This window comes from Coregonus clupeaformis, chromosome 17 (genome assembly GCF_020615455.1).
Source record: "Coregonus clupeaformis isolate EN_2021a chromosome 17, ASM2061545v1, whole genome shotgun sequence".
Lineage (NCBI taxonomy): Eukaryota > Metazoa > Chordata > Actinopteri > Salmoniformes > Salmonidae > Coregonus > Coregonus clupeaformis.
The window spans coordinates 52,081,466-52,101,465 of record NC_059208.1 but is presented as its reverse complement, the minus strand read 5'-3'; the positions used below and the strand labels follow the sequence as shown (position 1 = coordinate 52,101,465).

Sequence of the window (20,000 nt, the reverse complement as noted above, 5' to 3'; positions counted from 1 at the left end):
TTGTAGGAAGACATATTGTAGATTCACTTCATACCCGCTAATGACTTTCATAAGATATTACAATTTGTAGAGGAAAAAACATGTGAAATACAGCACAGTTTGTTCAAAGTAGTATAAATATTGAGTGTAGAGCTATTTAAGAAACAACACTAGTATGTAGATACAAATTAAATAACTGAATTGGAACTTCAGTGGCACAATGTCAAACATACCTCATTTATAATGTAGCTTAGTGTAAAATTAAGCTTGTAGTTCTTCGCTTACAGTGTACATAGTGTAAATTCCACATGTGGATTTGAAACTGCTTCTACATACAGTATGTTGTCTGTATATCATGTTTATCGTCTGTCTGTATATTCTGTTTATTGTAGCAGCACCATTTCACCAAGGTAAATTCCTGTACATGCAAATGTATTTGGCGAACATCCAGTGTGTTTACAAATGGCCATTCTCTTCATGTGTCTGTCCTGTCTGTCCTGTCTGTCCTTCCACTGTCTGTACTGTCTGTACTGTAGCACCCGGTGTACTGTGTAAACGTGGTGGGAACCCAGAATGCCAACAACCTGATCACCGTGTCCACAGACGGCAGGATGTGCTCCTGGAGCCTTGACATGCTCTCTCAGCCCCAGGTAAGAGCTGTTGCAGGGTCAGTCCTACCTGACCTGTAGCATTAAGGCCCATCTCTTCAGACTGATCCACAGTCAGCAATCTGTAGCATTAAGGCCAATTTCTTCAGGGTAGTGCGTACGGCCCAGTACATCACTGGGGCCAAGCTTCCTACCATCCAGGACCTCTATACCAGGCGGTGTCAGAGGAAGGCCCTCAAAATTGTCAAAGACTCCAGCCACCCTAGTCATAGACTGTTCTCTCTGCTACAGCACGGCAAGCGGTACCGGAGCGCCAAGTCTTGGTCCAAAAGGCTTCTCAACAGCTTCTACCCCCAAGCCATAAGACTCCTGAACAGCTAATCATGGCTACCCAGACTATTTGCACTGCCCCCCCACCCCCTCCCCATCTTTTTACGCTGCTGCTACTCTGTTAATTATTTATGCATAGTCACTTTAACTCTACCCACATGTACATATTACCTCAACTACCTCAACTAGCCGGTGCCCCCGCACATTGACTCTGCACCGGTACCCCCCTGTATATAGCCTCCCTACTGTTATTTTATTTTACTTCTGCTCTTTTTTTCTCAACACTTTTTTGTTGTTGTTGTTTTATTTTACTTTTTTATTAAAAAATAAATGCATTGTTGGTTAAGGACTGTAAGTAAGCATTTCACGGTAATGTCTACACCTGTTGTATTTGGTGCATGTGGCAAATAAAATTTTATTTGATTTGATTCAGACTGATCCACAGTCAGCAATCTCAAAGATATTAGATTGCCTTAGGAAAGTATTCAGACCCCTTGACTTTTTCCACCTTTTAATTCTAAATGGATTAAATAAATAAAAATCCTCATCAATCTACACACAATACCCCATAATGACAAAGCGAAAACAGGTTTTTAGAATTTTTTTGCAAATGTATTACAAATAAAAAACAGAAATACCTTATTTACATAAGTATTCAGACCCTTTGCTATAAGACTCGAAATTGAGCTCAGGTGTATCCTGTTTCCATTGATCATCCTTGAGATGTTTCTACAACTTGATTGGAGTCCACCTATGGTAAATTCAATTGATTGGACATGATTTGGAAAGGCAGTACACACCTCTCTATATAAGGTCCCACAGTTGACAGTGCATGTCAGAGCAAAAACCAAGCCATGATGTCGAAGGAATTGTCCGTAGAGCTCTGAGACAGGATTGTGTCGAGGCACAGATCTGGTTAAGGGTACCAAAAAATTCCTGCAGCATTGAAGGTCCCTAAGAACACAGTGGCCTCCATCATTCTTAAATGGAAGAAGTTTGGAACCACCAAGACTCTTCCTAGAGCTGGCCGCACGGCCAAACTGAGCAATCGGGGGAGAAGGGCCTTGGTCAGGGAGGTGACCAAGAACCCGATGGTCACTCTGACAGAGCTTTAGAGTTCCTCTGTGGAGATGGGAGAACCTTCCAGAAGGACAACCATCTCTCCAGCACTCCACCAATCAGGCCTTTATGGTAAAGTGGCCAGACGGAAGCCACTCCTCAGTAAAAGGTACATGACAGCCCGCTTGGAGTTTGCCAAAATGCACCTAAAGACTCTGAAACCATGAGAAACAAGATTCTCTGGTCTGATGAAACCAAGATTGAACTCTTTGGCCTGAATGCCAAGTGTCATGTCTGGAGTAAACCTGGCACCATCCCTACGGTGAAGCATGGTGGTGGCAGCATCATGCTGTGGGGATGGTATTCAGCGGCTGGGACTGGGAGACTAGTCAGGATCGAGACAAAGATGAGCAAAGTACAGAGAGATCCTTGATGAAAACCTGCTCCAGAGGGCTCAGAACCGCAGACTGGGGTGAAGGTTCACCTTCCAGCAGGACAACGACCATAAGCACACAGCCAAGACAACGCAGGAGTGGCTTCGGGACAAGTCTCTGAATGTCCTTGAGCCCCGTCATGAACCTGATCGAACATCTCTGGAGAGACGTGAAAATAGCTGTGCAGCAACGCTCCCCATCCAACCTGACAGAGCTTGAGAGGATCTGCAGAGTAGAATGGGAGAAACTCCCCAAATACAGGTGTGCCAAGCTTGTAGCGTCATACCCAAGAAGACTTGAGGGTGTAATCACTGCCAAAGATGCTTCAACAAAGTACTGAGTAAAGGGTCTGAATGCTTATGTAAATGTATTATTTGTTTTTGATAAATGTGTAAACATTTCTAAAAACCAGTTTTTGCTTTGTATTATGGGGTATTGTGTTAGGGAAAAAAACAATTTAATGAATTTTAGAAAAAGGCTGTAACATAATAAAATGTGGAAAAAGTCAAGGGGTCTGAATACTTTCCGAATGCCCTGTATGCATATGACATACTACATATTGTCATTACATTACATTTACATTTACGTCATTTAGCAGACGCTCTTATCCAGAGCGACTTACAAATAGGTGCATTCACCCTATAGCCAGTGGGATAACCACTTTACAATATCTCTTTCTTTTTTTTTTAGGGGGGTAGAAGGATTACTTTATCCTATCCCAGGTATTCCTTAAAGAGGTGGGGTTTCAAATGTCTCCGGAAGGTGGTGAGTGACTCCGCTGTCCTGGCGTCGTGAGGGAGCTTGTTCCACCATTGGGGTGCCAGAGCAGCGAACAGTTTTGACTGGGCTGAGCGGGAACTATGCTTCCGCAGAGGAAGGGGAGCCAGCAGGCCAGAGGTGGATGAACCCAATGCCCTCGTTTGGATGTAGGGACTGATCAGAGCCTGAAGGTACAGAGGTGCCGATCCCCTCACAGCTCCATAGGCAAGCACCATGGTCTTGTAACAGATGCGAGCTTCAACTGGAAGCCAGTGGAGTGTGCGGAGGAGCGGGGTGACGTGAGAAAACTTGGGAAGGTTGAACACCAGACGGGCTGCGGCATTCTGGATGAGTTGTAGGGGTTTAATGGCACAGGCAGGGAGCCCAGCCAACAGCGAGTTGCAGTAATCCAGACGGGAGATGACAAGTGCCTGGATTAGGACCTGTGCCGCTTCCTGTGTAAGGCAGGGTCGTACTCTCCGAATGTTGTAGAGCATGAACCTGCAGGATCGGGTCACCGCCTTGATGTTAGCGGAGAACGACAGGGTGTTGTCCAGGGTCACGCCAAGGCTCTTCGCACTCTGGGAGGAGGACACAACGGAGTTGTCAACCGTGATGGCGAGATCATGGAACGGGCAGTCCTTCCCGGGAGGAAGAGCAGCTCCGTCTTGCCAAGGTTCAGCTTGAGGTGGTGATCCGTCATCCATACTGATATGTCTGCCAGACATGCAGAGATGCGATTCGCCACCTGGTTATCAGAAGGGGGAAAGGAGAAGATTAGTTGTGTATCGTCAGCGTAGCAATGATAGGAGAGGCCATGTGAGGATATGACAGAGCCAAGTGACTTGGTGTATAGGGAGAATAGGAGAGGGCCTAGAACTGAGCCCTGGGGGACGCCAGTGGTGAGAGCACGTGGTGCGGAGACAGCTTCTCGCCACGCCACTTGGTAGGAGCGACCGGTCAGGTAGGACGCGATCCAGGAGTGAGCCGCGCCGGAGATGCCCAGCTCGGAGAGGGTGGAGAGGACAAGAGCAGAGGAGAGAGAGTTAGCTTTAGCAGTGCGGAGAGCCTCCGTGACACAGAGAAGAGCAGTCTCAGTTGAATGACCAGTCCTGAAACCTGACTGGTTTGGATCAAGAAGGTCATTCTGAGAGAGATAGCAAGAGAGTTGGCTAAAGACGGCACGCTCAATAGTTTTGGAAAGAAAAGAAAGAAGGGATACTGGTCTGTAGTTGTTGACATCAGTGGGATCGAGTGTTGGTTTTTTGAGAAGGGGTGCAACTCTCGCTCTCTTGAAGACGGAAGGGACATAGCCAGCGGTCAAGGATGAGTTGATCAGCGAGGTGAGGTAGGGGAGAAGGTCACCGGAGATGGTCTGGAGAAGAGAGGAGGGGATGGGGTCAAGCGGGCAGGTTGTTGGGCGGCCTGCAGTCACAAGTCGCAAGATTTTATCTGGAGAGAGAGGGGAGAAAGAAGTCAAAGCATAGGGTAGGGCAGTGTGAGCAGGACCAGCAGTGTCATTAGACTTAACAAACGAGGATCGGATGTCGTCAACCTTCTTTTCAAAATGGTTGACGAAGTCATCCACAGAGAGGGAGGAGGGTGGGGGAGGGGGAGGAGGATTCAGCAGGGAGGAGAATGTGGCAAAGAGCTTCCTAGGGTTAGAGGCAGATGCTTGGAATTTAGAGTGGTAGAAAGTGGCCTTAGCAGCAGAAACAGATGAAGAAAATGTAGAGAGGAGGGAGTGAAAAGATGCCAGGTCGGCAGGGAGTTTAGTTTTCTTCCATTTCCGCTCCGCTGCCCGGAGCTCTGTTCTGTGAGCTCGCAATGAGTCATCAAGCCACGGAGCTGGAGGGGAGGACCGAGCCGGCCGGGAGGATAGGGGACACAGAGAGTCAAAGGATGCAGAAAGGGAGGAGAGGAGGGTTGAGGAGGCAGAATCAGGAGATTGGAGGGAGAAGGATTGAGCAGAGGGAAGAGATGATAGGATGGAAGAGGAGAGAGTAGTGGGAGAGAGAGAGCGAAGGTTGCGGCGGCGCATTACCATCTGTGTAGGGGCAGAGTGAGTAGTGTTGGAGGAGAGCGAGAGAGAAAAGGATACAAAGTAGTGGTCGGAGACATGGAGGGGAGTTGCAGTGAGATTAGTAGAAGAGCAGCATCTAGTAAAGATGAGGTCAAGCGTATTGCCTGCCTTGTGAGTAGGGGGGACGGTGAGAGGGTGAGGTCAAAAGAGGAGAGGAGTGGAAAGAAGGAGGCAGAGAGAAATGAGTCAAATGTAGACGTAGGGAGGTTGAAATCCCCCAAAACTGTGAGGGGTGAGCCATCCTCAGGAAAGGAACTTATCAAGGCGTCAAGCTCATTGATGAACTCTCCAAGGGAACCTGGAGGGCGATAGATGACAAGGATATTAAGCTTAAATGGGCTAGTGACTGTGACAGCATGGAATTCAAATGAGGAGATAGACAGATGGGTTAGGGGAAAAATTGAGAATGTCCACTTGGGAGAGATGAGGATTCCTGTGCCACCACCCCTCTGACCAGATGCTCTCGGGGTATGCGAGAACACATGGTCAGACGAGGAGAGAGCAGTAGGAGTAGCAGTGTTTTCAGTGGTAATCCATGTTTCCGTCAGCGCCAGGAAGTCGAGGGACTGGAGGGTAGCATAGGCTGGGATGAAGTCAGCCTTGTTGGCAGCAGAACGGCAGTTCCAGAGGCTGCCTGAGACCTGGAACTCCAGGTGTGGGGTGCGTGCAGGGACAACCAGGTTAGAGAGGCAGCAGCCACGCGGTGTGAGGCGTTTGTGTAGCCTGTGTGGAGAGGAGAGAACAGGGATAGGCAGAGGCATAGTTGACAGGCTGTAGCAAATGGCTACAATAATGCAGAGGAGATCGGAATGAAATGAACTAAACATCTGGGAAAGGAGAGAGTAAAAACCAAAACTCCCAAATATAACTCTCCCAACTTCACCTCAGAAACTATAATTGTTTCACTGAACCACCCGAATAAAACTCTCCCAACTTCCACTTTAGAAATTAGAATTGTTGTGAACTACAGCGGTTCAATGTTTCAAGGATTAGACTCAACTTACTTTATTCAGCTAGCTAACTATGACGCTATAGCTAACTAGCATGCTAGCATCCAATAACACACAGTTTAGCACCAATACTTGGTTACAACAAACTACCAATAGTGTGTTAACACACTAAACAGATAATTCGTGTCCGTGTCTAGTTCCTTTCATCATGCAGCAATAATTAAACGTTGGCTAGCTAGCACAAATATATTGTATTTAGCTGCTACAGTACAGCTAGCTGGTCTTGTTGGCTAGCTAGCAATGGCTGCTGTGTTGACTTTGTTTGAAAAACGGCGGCGCTGCGAACAAATGTGGCTGGCTAAAAGGATATTGTATTTAGTTGCTACCGTTGCTAATAGCTACTCGCCAGCTAGTCCAGGAGGTGAGTTAGCTAGCTAGCTAGCTTCGTGCTACACCCGGCACCGCCGAATACAATGCTAACCTACAATAACTACCCACAACAGCCCACGATGCCTACCTATAATACCTAATAATATACAGCCCACGATGCCTACCTATAATACCTAACTACAATCTAAATACATAGTTTAAGCCTTACTCGACAAAGCCCAAGCTATGTATAAAGCCAAACTTATCCGACGCCAGCTGTCTGGGTGGCAGACAAGAAGACATCAGTAGCTGTAGCTGTGGTCTTCTGCAATCAGTAGCTGTAATTAAGTACAGTAGCTACTAACTACCTAACGTTAATGCCTCGGATAATGAGGTTAGAAAAACTGCTGAATGGTAGGTAGCTAGCTGGCTTAATTACAGGTACTCTTAAGCGTGAAATAACATTGGAAACAACTATCCACAGTTGCTAAAAGTTACCAGTAGCTACCCGCTAGCTAGCTAGCTTTGTTGGTCCAGGTAGTGGGTTAGCTAGCCTCGTGCTTCGCCGGGCTCCGCCGAATACAATCCTTACCTACAATAATTACCTACAATAACCTACAATAACTACCTAAGTAAACTACCTACAATACCTAACTACAATACCTACCTACAAACTAAATACATGGTTTAAGCTTTACTCAACACCATATAAGAAGCCAAGCTTACCTCCTGCTAGAGAAAACACAACCTCTCCCGGCAGTGTATCCAGGCACTAATTAATTATTAAAGAGAATGGTACTATAACTGACTCATACAAATGGTGTAGCTAATTCCATGACAAAGCCCTATCAAACAGTGTAGCTAACTAATTCCATGACAAAGCCCTATCAAACGGTGTAGCTAACTAATTCCATGACAAAGCCCTATCAAATGGTGTAGCTAACTAATTCCATGACAAAGCCCTATCAAACAGTGTAGCTAACTAATTCCATGACAAAGCCCTATCAAACGGTGTAGCTAACTAATTCCATGACAAAGCCCTATCAAACGGTGTAGCTAACTAATTCCATGACAAAGCCCTATCAAATGGTGTAGCTAACTAATTCCATGACAAAGCCCTATCAAACGGTGTAGCTAACTAATTCCATGACAAAGCCCTGTCAAACGGTGTAGCTAACTAATTCCATGACAAAGTCCTATCAAACGGTGTAGCTAACTAATTCCATGACAAAGCCCTATCAAACGGTGTAGCTAACTAATTCCATGACAAAGCCCTATCAAACAGTGTAGCTAATACCATGACAAAGCCCTATCAAACAGTGTAGCTAATACCATTGACAAAGCCCTATCAAACAGTGTAGCTAATTCCATGACAAAGCCTTATCAAACAGTGTAGCTAATTCCATGACAAAGCCCTATCAAACACAATGTGTGCTATATAACTGCAGTATGTCTATGTGACAGACTCATTGTAACTAGGTCAGCACAACCAATCTTAACATTTCCGAATGTACATGGTGATAGCAGCCATGTACAGACTACCGTACGATAATTGTGTTTTTCTTGAAACATTTAACTCTCTCTGTGTGTGTGTTGTAGGAGAGCATGGAGCTGGTGTACAACAAGTCTAAACCGGTGGCTGTGACAGGCATGGCGTTCCCCACTGGAGACGTCAATAATTATGTGGTGGGGAGTGAGGAGGGAACCGTGTACACCGCATCTAGACACGGCAGGTCAGAGGAACACACACACACACACACACACACACACACACACACACACACACACACATACTTTAAGCTTAATGTTTTTATACATTATATCTCATAACCTACTGTAATAATACCAACTACAAGCTTCTGTTACCCCCCCCACCACCACCCAAAATGTGTCCTCTGTTCTCTCTGACACGAGCTCTCTCTCTCTCCCATGCTCCTTTGCAGTAAGGCGGGCATCTGTGAAATGTTCGAGGGCCACCATGGGCCCGTGACGGGCCTCAGCTGTCACAACGCCGTTGGCCCCGTAGACTTCTCCCACCTCTTCGTCACCTCGTCGTTCGACTGGACTGTCAAACTGTGGAGCACTAAGGTAGGAAGAGCTCTTTATACTGGACTGTCAAACTGTGGAACACTGAGGTAGGAAGAGCTCTTTATACTGGACTGTCAAACTGTGGAACACTGAGGTAGGAAGAGCTCTTTATACTGGACTGTCAAACTGTGGAACACTGAGGTAGGAAGAGCTCTTTATACTGGACTGTCAAACTGTGGAACACTGAGGTAGGAAGAGCTCTTTATACTAGACTGTCAAACTGGAACACTGAGGTAGGAAGAGCTCTTTATACTGGACTGTCAAACTGGAACACTGAGGTAGGAAGAGCTCTTTATACTGGACTGTCAAACTGTGGAACACTGAGGTAGGAAGAGCTCTTTATACTGGACTGTCAAACTGTGGAACACTGAGGTAGGAAGAGCTCTTTATTTCAACCTGTGTCCTCCAGGTCTCCTTTCTCTGTCTGGTTCAAACGTCAACGTGAATGGACTGGACTGTGGGCCTGACAGGAGCTCAGCTGGATACATTTTTGGAGGGAGGAGGGAAGGAGAGAAAGAGGGAGGAGGAGGGAGGGAGGAGGGAGGGAGGTTATGTGTCCGTGGCAGTGAACCGACTGGACTGGAGTGGACTGTGGAGGGAGGAAGCAAAGTATGGATGGATGAAGAAAGGGAATGAGGGATGAAGAGAGGGATGGAGAGAAGGGGTGGAGTGAGGCTGTTGACTGGGGTTCAAACCACAGAGAGGCAGCGGGGGCCAGGGAGGCTGCAGACTGCTGTGGAACTCCTTTATCTCCCACTCTGGCCCTTCTGTCTGGAGACAGAGGAGCACACCACAACCACCACATAGATGGACAGAGGGAGGAAAGAGGGAGGAAGGGAGAAGGGAGGGAGGAATCCATCTGGCTGGAAGGCCACAGGGTTGGTTTAGGAAGAAGAGAAGAGGAGGGAAGAGGAGAGGAGGGGAGGGTAGAGGAGAGGAGGGAAGGGGAGAGGAGGGGGGGGTGGGAGAGGAGGGAGGGAGGAAGGAGGGGAGAGGAGAGGAGAGGAGAGAGGGAGAGAGAGGAGAGGAGAGGAGGGGAGAGGAGAGGAGGGGGGGAGGAGAGGAGAGGAGAGGAGAGAAGGGAAGGGGAGGAGAGGAGAGGAGGAGAGGGAAGAGTAGAGGAGAGGAGGGGAGAGGAGGATAGAGGAGAGGAGGGTAGGGGAGAGGAGAGGAGAGGAGAGGAGAGGAGAGGAGAGGAGAGGAGAGGAGAGGAGAGGAGAGGAGAGGAGAGGAGAGAAAAGATGACCCCATCAAAAGACTCACTCCACTGAAAGACCAAGATAGCATGAAATCCAAAATAAATACAAACCTAAAATAGAAAACGTACAATAAAAACATTTTCATCTTCAGCCTGGATCAATTTGATATACAGTAAACTCTAACATTGTTTTATTTTTATGTGTGACATATTTAATGTGTGCATGTGTCACAGTACACTCAACAGATACACACTAGCCCCCCGTGTAGCTCAGTTGGTAGAGCATGGCATTTGCAATGCCAGGGTTGTGGGTTCGATTCCCACGGGGGGCCAGTATGAAAATGTACAGTATGTAGTCACTAACTGTAAGTTGCTCTGGATAAGAACGTCTGCTAAATGACTACAATGTAATATGCTCAGATACTACAACTGTATGTATTATTCAGTGATATGTTCAACGTGTAGATGCACCAAGTCTATAACTCATATGCCAAGTGTATCATGACAGATATTAAAACATTCTGTAGGAGAGTGTTGTTTGAGGAATCCCCTCCCCTTTGAGGGGTACCATAGGAATGTGTGTGTGTGTGTGTGTGTGTGTGTGTGTGTGTGTGTGTGTGTGTGTGTGTGTGTGTGTGTGTGTGTGTACCTTAGCTGGCTAGCCTTTGCTTACCTAAGGCTACCCTAGAGGTTTACCGTCAACGCCATCAAAAGACACAGCTCTACAGAGACAAAAACGCCAGAATGCAGATGTCGGAATGTTGCAAATATTGTGGTTATGAAAACATGTAGGTTCAGGTTGTGAGCTGCTAGACTGTTGACAGGGAAACATCTAGAGACTGAGAATGCAGAACTTAACCGTCTCGGTCTAGTTGTGACCATAGAAAAAAGTTTCTGTGTCTGAAATGGCACCCTATTCCCTATATCAAATCAAATGTAATTTTTCACATGCACCGAATACAACAGGTGTAGACCTTACCGTGAAATGCTTACTTACAAGCCCTCAACCAACAATGCAGTTTTAAGAAAATAGAGTTAAGAAAATATTTCCATAAATAAACGAAAGTAACAAATAAAATAAATAAATAAATATATAAAATAACAATAACGAGGCTATATACAGGGGGTACCGGTACCGAGTTAATGTGCGGGGGTACAGGTTAGTCGAGGTAATTTGTACATGTAGGTAGGGGTAAAGTGACTGCATAGATAATAAACAGTGAGTGTCAATGCAAATAGTCCAGGTGGCCATTTTAGTAATTGTTCAGCAGTCTTATGGCTTGGGGGTAGAAGCTGTTAAGGAGCCTTTTGGACCTAGATTTGGTGCTCCGGTACCGCTTGCCGTGCGGTAGCAGAGAGAACAGTCTATGACTAGGGTGACTGGAGTCTTTGACAATTTTTTGGGCCTTCCTCTGACACCGCCTGGTATAGAGGTCCTGGATGGCAGGAAGCTTGGCCCCAGTGATGTGTAGTGTTCTAGTAGTGCACAATATTGGCACCCGGTTCTCTACATAGAAAACAATGTCTGCGTCTGAAATGGAACCTTATTCCCTATGTAGTGCACTACACTAGGGAATAGGATGTAATTTGGGACACATATAGTGTCTGAGAGGAGACCATGGTACTGTTTAGACCATGGTACTGTTTAGACATGGTACTGTTTAGACATGGTACTGTTTAGACATGGTACTGTTTAGACATGGTACTGTTTAGACATGGTACTGTTTAGACCATGCTCATTCATGCTAGGTCACAGTTCAGCTGATGGATCATTACGGCTAACCATCAGATTGTAATAATAAGTGTCTCTCTGGTTTGATTGTGTGCCCTGTAAGTTAGAGAGAATGAAGGAAGCCTACTCATCATAAGATCTTCATTCCACTATTTGGCCTGGTTTGACCTGATGTCCTTAGTCAGATCACATTTATGAAGTTCTTCATAATGATTTCTCTGCCCCTTCTTTGTTTCCCAGCAGTTGTAGGATGTGTCCCAAATGGCACCCAATGGCCCTATGGGCCCTGGTCAAATGTAGTGCACTAAATAGGGAATAGGGTGTCATTTGGGATGCTGCCGTAGACTTGGTGAGAGATGTTTGTCGGAGACAGAGAGTGAATGGAAACAGAGGAGGAAAGACATACCTGGAGTCTCTCTGTTGGAACTCTAGTTTGGAATCTACTGGCCTGGAGTCTCTCTGTTGGAACTCTAGTTTGGAATCTACAGGCCTGGAGTCTCTCTGTTGGAACACCAGTTTGGAATCTACAGGTCTGGAGTCTCTCTGTTGGAACACCAGTTTGGAATCTACTGGCCTGGAGTCTCTCTGTTGGAGCTCTAGTTTGGAATCTACTGGCCTGGAGTCTCTCTGTTGGAACACCAGTTTGGAATCTACTGGCCTGGAGTCTCTGTTGGAACCGGTTTGGAATCTACTGGCCTGGAGTCTCTGTTGGAACCGGTTTGGAATCTACTGGCCTGGATTCTCCCTGTTGGAACTCCAGTTTGGAATCTACTGGCCTGGAGTCTCTGTTGGAACCGGTTTGGAATCTACAGGCCTGGATTCTCCCTGTTGGAACTCCAGTTTGGAATCTACTGGCCTGGAGTCTCTGTTGGAACCGGTTGGGAATCTACAGGCCTGGATTCTCTCTGTTGGAACTCCAGTTTGGAATCTACTGGCCTGGAGTCTCTCTGTTGGAACTCTAGTTTGGAATCTACTGGCCTGGAGTCTCTCTGTTGGAACACCAGTTTGGAATCTACTGGCCTGGAGTCTCTGTTGGAACCGGTTTGGAATCTACAGGCCTGGATTCTCCCTGTTGGAACTCCAGTTTGGAATCTACTGGCCTGGAGTCTCTGTTGGAACCGGTTTGGAATCTACAGGCCTGGATTCTCTCTGTTGGAACTCCAGTTTGGAATCTACTGGCCTGGAGTCTCTGTTGGAACCGGTTTGGAATCACCAGGTCTGGATTCTCTCTGTTGAAACTCCAGTTTGGAATCTACTGGCCTGGAGTCTCTGTTGGAACCGGTTTAGAATCTACAGGCCTGGATTCTCCCTGTTGAAACTCCAGTTTGGAATCTACAGGCCTGGATTCTCCCTGTTGAAACTCCAGTTTGGAATCTACAGGCCTGGATTCTCTCTGTTGAAACTCCAGTTTGGAATCTACAGACCTGGATTCTCCCTGTTGAAACTCCAGTTTGGAATCTACAGGCCTGGATTCTCTCAGTTGGAACTCCAGTTTGGAATCTACAGGCCTGGATTCTCTCTGTTGAAACTCCAGTTTGGAATCTACAGGCCTGGATTCTCTCTGTTGAAACTCCAGTTTGGAATCTACAGGCCTGGATTCTCTCTGTTGAAACTCCAGTTTGGAATCTACAGGCCTGGATTCTCTCTGTTGGAACTCCAGTTTGGAATCTTCAGGCCGGGATTCTCTCTGTTGAAACTCCAGTTTGGAATCTACAGGCCTGGATTCTCTCTGTTGGAACTCCAGTTTGGAATCTTCAGGCCGGGATTCTTTCTGTTGAAACTCCAGTTTGGAATCTACAGGCCTGGATTCTCTCTGTTGGAACTCCAGTTTGGAATCTACAGACCTGGATTCTCTCTGTTGGAACTCCAGTTCTGTTTATAATTTTGTGTGTGTGTGTGTGTAGGATAAAGAGCAGCCTCAGTGCCGGCGCCGCTCGGATCTGGACGTGTTGCTGTGGATTAGATACTGAGATCCTAAAAGCTAGATTCAGATTATATAGACAGTTATACAGTATGTGACTCAGAAGATAGAAGTCTGACAGAGAGCAAGAGAGAGAGAAGATAGAGAGAGGGTGAGAGAAAAAGAGAGAGGGGGGAGGAGAGAGAGAGGGGAGAGAGAGTGATGAGTCACTCACTCAGCCCATAGACTGATAGAAAAGGAAGATTAAGAAAACGTCGACCTTTAACATCATGTTGATGGCTGGCAAACAGTTTCAATTGAGGCTTGAAATTGGTTCTCTCTTAAGGTTTTCATTGGTGTGTGTGTGTGTCTTTTTCTTAGTATGTAGTATTTTTTTTCTTAGTATGTATGTGGCGTCTCTTCCGCCTGCTCTGGTCAGGTGTGTGTGTGTGTGTGTGTGTCCCTCTGCCCTTGTGTGTGTGTGTGTGTGTGTGTGTGTGTGTGTGTAGTAGGTGGCTGTGGTCAGGTGTGTGTGCATTCCTGTCCCTCCCTGTGGTTCTCACAGACTCTCATAACTGCTGTCGCCTGGCTGGGACTGGCTGAGCTGGGAGAGTGGAGAGAGGGAGAGAGGAGAGGAGAAGGGAGGAGAGAGGGGAGAAGAGAGGGGATGGGGGAGGGGGGAGAGGAGGGACGAGAGGAGAGGAGGGGGGAGAGGAGAAAGGGGAGGGAAGTGAGGAGTGGTGAAGGGAGAGAGGGAGGGAGAGGGGAAAGTCAGAGCACATTCCTCCCAGGTTGTCTGTCTTTATGTCCTAACCTAGTCTACCTGACTCCCACTCCCCTACCTGTCCTGAATGCATTTAGCAAACCTCTGGAATTCTCTCTGACAGATGTGGGAGGAGGATAAGAAGGGGGATTCTCTGTCTCTCTCGCTCCCTTTCTGTCTCTCTCTCGCTCTCTCTCGCTCTTTCTCTCTCTCTCTTCCCACTCTTTCTCTCCCTCTGTTTGTTCTTTGATTCTTCCCCTCAGACAGCTGTTCCGCTAAGGTTACAGTACACCTTTGGAGAGGGAGACTTTCATGTCTTCTGTTTTTATGACACTGTGAATGTGCAAAGCTTTTTAATTAGGCCCTTCCCAGACAGACCCCAAGGCTGCAGCAGCGCCACTCAGTCTGCTCCCTCTCTCTCTCTCTCTGCCTGCCTCTCTCTCTGCCTGCCTCTCTTTCTTTCTTTCTTTCTTTCTTTCTTTCTTTCTTTCTTTCTTTCTTTCTTTCTTTCTTTCTTTCTTTCTTTCTCTCTCTGTCTCTCACTGCATCCCCCTCTATCTCTCTCTCACTGCACCCCCCCCTCTCACTGCATCCCCCCTCTCTCTCTGTCTCTATCTCTCTCTCTCTGCCTCCCTCTCTTTCTCTCTCTCTCTCTCTATGCCTCCCTCTCTCTCTCATTGCATCCCTCCCTCCCTCTCTCTCTCTCTCTCTCTCTCTCTCTCTCTCTCTCTCTCTCTCTCTCTCTCTCTATGCCTCCCTCTCTCTCTCATTGCATCCCTCCCTCCCTCTTTCTCTCTCTCTCTCTCTCTCTCTGCATCCCCCCTCTCTCGCTCTCTCACTGCACCCCCTCTCTCTCACTGCATCCCCCCTCTCTCTGCCTCCCTCTCTTTCTCTCTCTCTCTATGCCTCCCTCTCTCTCTCACACACTGCATCCCTCTCTCTCTCTCTCTCTCTCTCTCTCTCTCTCTCTCTCTCTCTCTCTCTCTCTCTCTCTCTCTCTCTCTCTCTCTCTCTCTCTCTCTCTCTCTATGCCTCCCTCTCTCTCTCTCTGTCTCTCACTGCATCCCCCCTCTCTCTCTCACTGCACCCCCCTCTCTCTCACTGCACCCCCCTCTCTCTCTCTCTCTCTCTCTCTCTCTCTGCCTCCCTCTCTTTCTCTCTCTCTCTATGCCTCCCTCTCTCTCTCTCACACGGCACCTCTCTCTCTCTCTCTATGCCTCTCTCTCTCTCTCAATTCAATTCAATTCAATTCACTTTAAGGGCTTTATTGGCATGGGAAACGTGTGTTAACATTGCCAAAGCAAGTGAAGTAGATAGTAAACAAAAGTGAAATAAACAATAAATATTAACAGTAAACATTACACTCAGAAGTTTCAAAAGAATAAAGAAATTTCAAATGTCATATTATGTAAATATACAGTGTTGTAACAATGTGCAAATAGTTAAAGTACAAATGGGAAAATAAATAAACATACATATGGGTTGTATTTACAATGGTGTTTGTTCTTCACTGGTTGCCCTTTTCTTGTGGCAACAGGTCACAAATCTTGCAGCTGTGATGGCACACTGTGGTTTTTCACCCAGTAGATAAGGGAGTTTATCAAAATTGGGTTTGTTTTCGAATTCTTTGTGGATCTCTGTAATCTGAGGGAAATATGTGTCTCTAATATGGTCATACATTTGGCAGGAGGTTAGGAAGTGCAGCTCAGTTTCCACCTCATTTTGTGGGCAGTGTGCACATAGCCTGTCTTCTCTTGAGAGCCAGGTCTGCCTACGGCGGCCTTTCTCAATAGCAAGGCTATGCTCACCGAGTCTGTACATAGTCAAAGCTTTCCTTAAGTTTGGGTCAGTCACAGTGGTCAGGTATTCTGCCACTGTGTACTCTCTGTTTAGGGCCAAATAGCATTATAGTTTGCTCTGTTTTTTTGTTTGTTCTTTCCAATGTGTCAAGTAATTCTCTTTTTGTTTTCTCATGATTTGGTTGGGTCTAATTGTGTTGTTGTTGTTGTTGTTGTGGTTGTCCTGGGGCTGTGTGGGGTCTGTTTGTGTTTGTGAACAGAGCCCCAGGACAAGCTTACTTAGGGGACTCTTCTCCAAGTTCATCTCTCTGTAGGTGATGGCTTTGTTATGGAAGGTTTGGGAATCGCTTCCTTTTAAGTGGTTATAGAATTTAACGGCACTTTTCTGGATTTTGATAATTAGCGGGTATTGGCCTAATTCTGCTCTGCGTGCATTATTTGGTGTTTTGCGTTGTACACGGAGGATGTTTTTGCAGAATTCTGCATGCAGAGTCTCAATTTGGTGTTTGTCCCATTTTGTGAATTCTTGGTTGGTGAGCGGACCCCAGACCTCAGAACCATAAAGGGCAATGGGTTCTATAACTGATTCAAGTATTTTTAGCCAGATCCTAATTGGTATGTCAAATTTTATGTTCCTTTTGATGGCATAGAAGGCCCTTCTTGCCTTGTCTCTCAGATCGTTCACAGCTTTGTGGAAGTTACCTGTGGCGCTGATGTTTAGGCCGAGGTATGTATAGTTTTTTGTGTGCTCTAGGGCAACGGTGTCTAGATGGAATTTGTATTTGTGGTCCTGGCAACTGGACCTTTTTGGAACACCATTATTTTTGTCTTACTGAGATTTACTGTCAGGGCCCAGGTCTGACAGAATCTGTGCAGAAGATCTAGGTGCTGCTGTAGGCCCTCCTTGGTTGGTGACAGAAGCACCAGATCATCAGCAAACAGAAGACATTTGACTTCAGATTCTAGTAGGGTGAGGCCGGGTGCTGCAGACTGTTCTAGTGCCCTCGCCAATTCGTTGATATATATGTTGAAGAGGGTGGGGCTTAAACTGCATCTCTGTCTCACCCCACGGCCCTGTGGAAAGAAATGTGTGTGTTTTTTGCCAATTTTAACCGCACACTTGTTGTTTGTGTACATGGATTTTATAATGTCGTATGTTTTTCCCCCAACCCCACTTTCCATAAATTTGTATAGCAGACCCTCATGCCAAATTGAGTCAAAAGCTTTTTTGAAATCAACAAAGCATGAGAAGACTTTGCCTTTGTTTTGGTTTGTTTGTTTGTCAATTAGGGTGTGCAGGGTGAATACATGGTCTGTCGTACGGTAATTTGGTAAAAAGCCAATTTGACATTTGCTCAGTACATTGTTTTCACTGAGGAAATGAACTAGTCTGCTGTTAATGATAATGCAGAGGATTTTCCCAAGGTTGCTGTTGACGCATATCCCACGGTAGTTATTGGGGTCAAATTTGTCTCCACTTTTTGTGGATTGGGGTGATCAGTCCTTGGTTCCAAATATTGGGGAAGATGCCAGAGCTAAGGATGATGTTAAAGAGTTTAAGTATAGCTAATTGAAATTTGTGGTCTGTATATTTTATCATTTCATTGAGGATACCATCAACACCACAGGACTTTTGGGTTGGAGGGTTTGTATTTTGTCCTGTAGTTCATTCAATGTAATTGGAGAATCCAGTGGGTTCTGGTAGTCTTTAATAGTTGATTCTAAGATTTGCATTTGATCATGTATATTTTTTTGCTGTTTGTTCTCTGTTATAGGGCCAAAAAGATTGGAGAAGTGGTTTACCCATACATCTCCGTTTAGGATAGATAGCTCTTCGTGTTGTTGTTGGTTTAGTGTTTTCCAATTTTCCCAGGAGTGGTTAGAGTCTATGGATTCTTCAATTACATTGAGCTGATTTCTGACATGCTGTTCCTTCTTTTTCCGTAGTGTATTTCTGTATTGTTTTAGTGATTCACCATAGTGAAGGCGTAGGCTCAGGTTTTCTGGGTCTCTATGTTTTTGGTTGGATAGGTTTCTCAATTTCTTTCTTAGGTTTTTGCATTCTTCATCAAACCATTTATCACTGTTATTACTTTTCTTTGGTTTTCTGTTAGAGATTTTTAGATTTGATAGGGAAGCTGCATCCCCCCTCTCTCTTTCTGTCTCTCTCTCTCTCTCTCTGCCTCCCTTTCTTTCTCTCTCTTTCTCTCTCTCTCTCTCTCTCTCTCTCTCTCTCTCTCTCTCTCTCTCTCTCTCTCTCTCTCTCTCTCTCTCTCTCTCTCTCTCTCTCTCTCTCTCTCTATGCCTCCCTCTCCCTCTCTCACACTGCATCCCTCTCTCTCTCTCTCTCTCTCTCTCTCTCTCTCTCTCTCTCTCTCTCTCTCTCTCTCTCTCTCTCTCTATGCCTCCCTCTCTCTCTCATTGCATCCCTCTCTCTCTCTCTCTCTCTCTCTCTCTCTCTCTCTCTCTCTCTCTCTCTCTCTCTCTCTCTCTCTCTCTCTCTCTCTCTCTCTCTCTCTCTCTCTCTCTCTCTCTCTCTCTCTCTCTCTCTCTCAATTCAATTTAATTCAATTCAGCTGACTTTATTGACATGGCAAGTTAAATTACTTACATTGTAAAAGTACACATATAACAACAATGGTGGAACCAACAGCAATAAGGCATCAATAATAATAATAGTAGTAGTAGTAGTAGTGGAAATGGTATTCCCATTAACAGAAACTACAACAACAATATTAATGAGAATAATGATACATTAAAGCAGTAGCAGTAGGCCAGTCTCAACATGACTGAAAAGCCACATGGCATGGTATGAAAGCCAAAACAAGATGGGAAATATTAATGACATTACATTACACTTTTCACTGGCCGTCCCTCAGGTTGTGGCAGGAGGACACATATTTGGCTGCCAAAACTGCACATTTTGCCTTTTCATCCAATAAATATGAGATTTTTTATCGTTTCAAATTATTTGTACTGAATGATAATTCTGAGTATTGGTCACAGTGTAATAGGAAATGCAGCTCTGTCTCTACCTCTCCCCGGGGGCAGAGTGATCACAGCCTGTCCTCTCTGGGTAGCAAGGTTTGCCTGTGACGACCGGTCTCTATAGCCAGACTGTGCTCACTGAGTCTGTACCTAGTCATTGTTTTCCTCCGTTTTCTATCAGTCACATAGTCTGCCACCATGTACTGTCTGTTTAGAGACAAATAGCATTGAAGTTTACTTTGATGTTTTGTGGTGTCTTTCCAATAGATGATATATTTTTCTTTTTGCTTTGTGACAATTTGGTTGGGCCAGATTTTCTGAGTGCTTTCCTGAGGCTCTATGGAGTTGGTTTGGGTTAGTGAACTGAGACTCAGAACCAGTTGGCTGAGGGAACTCTTCTCTTGTTTAATCTCTTGACATTGTAGGGCTGTGTGATGAAATGTTTCGGGGTCGCTTGTTTTTAGATGGTTGTAAAATTTGACGGCTCTTTTTTCAATTAGAATAAGGAGGGGGTATTGGCCCAATTCAGCTCTAAAATGAGTTATTTGGCGTTTTTCTTTGCACTTGCAATAAACTCTTGCAAAACTCTGCATGAATGGATGTTTGATTGGATGTTTGTCCCATTTGGTAAATTCATTATTAGAGAGCGGACCCCATACTTCGCTGCAATATAGAGCAATTGGTTCTATAACTGATTGGAAAATTGTGAGCCAGGTTCTAATTGGAATTTCGATTTTAATGTTTATTTTAATGGCATAGAATGCTAATCTTGCTTTGTCTCTCAGCTCATTCACAGCCATGCGAAAGCTACTGTGTTGCTGATATTTAGTCCTAGATAGATCTCTCTCTGCCTCCCTCCCTCTCGCTCTCTCTCTCTCTCTCTCTCTCTCTCTCTCTCTCTCTTTCATTGCATCTCTCGCTCTCCCTCTCTCTATCTCTCTCTCTCTCTCTCTCTCTCTCT

General features: G+C 45.7%; 1 protein-coding gene across 11 annotated transcripts in view; it reads left to right on the top strand.

Moving 5' to 3' along the window:
- LOC121585869 (cytoplasmic dynein 1 intermediate chain 1) overlaps positions 1 to 20,000 on the top strand; it is a 131,019-nt gene that overhangs the window by 88,301 nt on the left and 22,718 nt on the right. For all 11 annotated transcript variants that reach the window (XM_041902164.1, XM_041902162.1, XM_041902163.1 and 8 more), the window contains 3 exons: positions 516 to 629; positions 8,171 to 8,304; positions 8,515 to 8,659. In XM_041902164.1, coding sequence (XP_041758098.1) covers positions 516 to 629; positions 8,171 to 8,304; positions 8,515 to 8,659 — 393 coding nt within the window. The remainder of the gene's footprint in view (positions 1 to 515; positions 630 to 8,170; positions 8,305 to 8,514; positions 8,660 to 20,000) is intronic.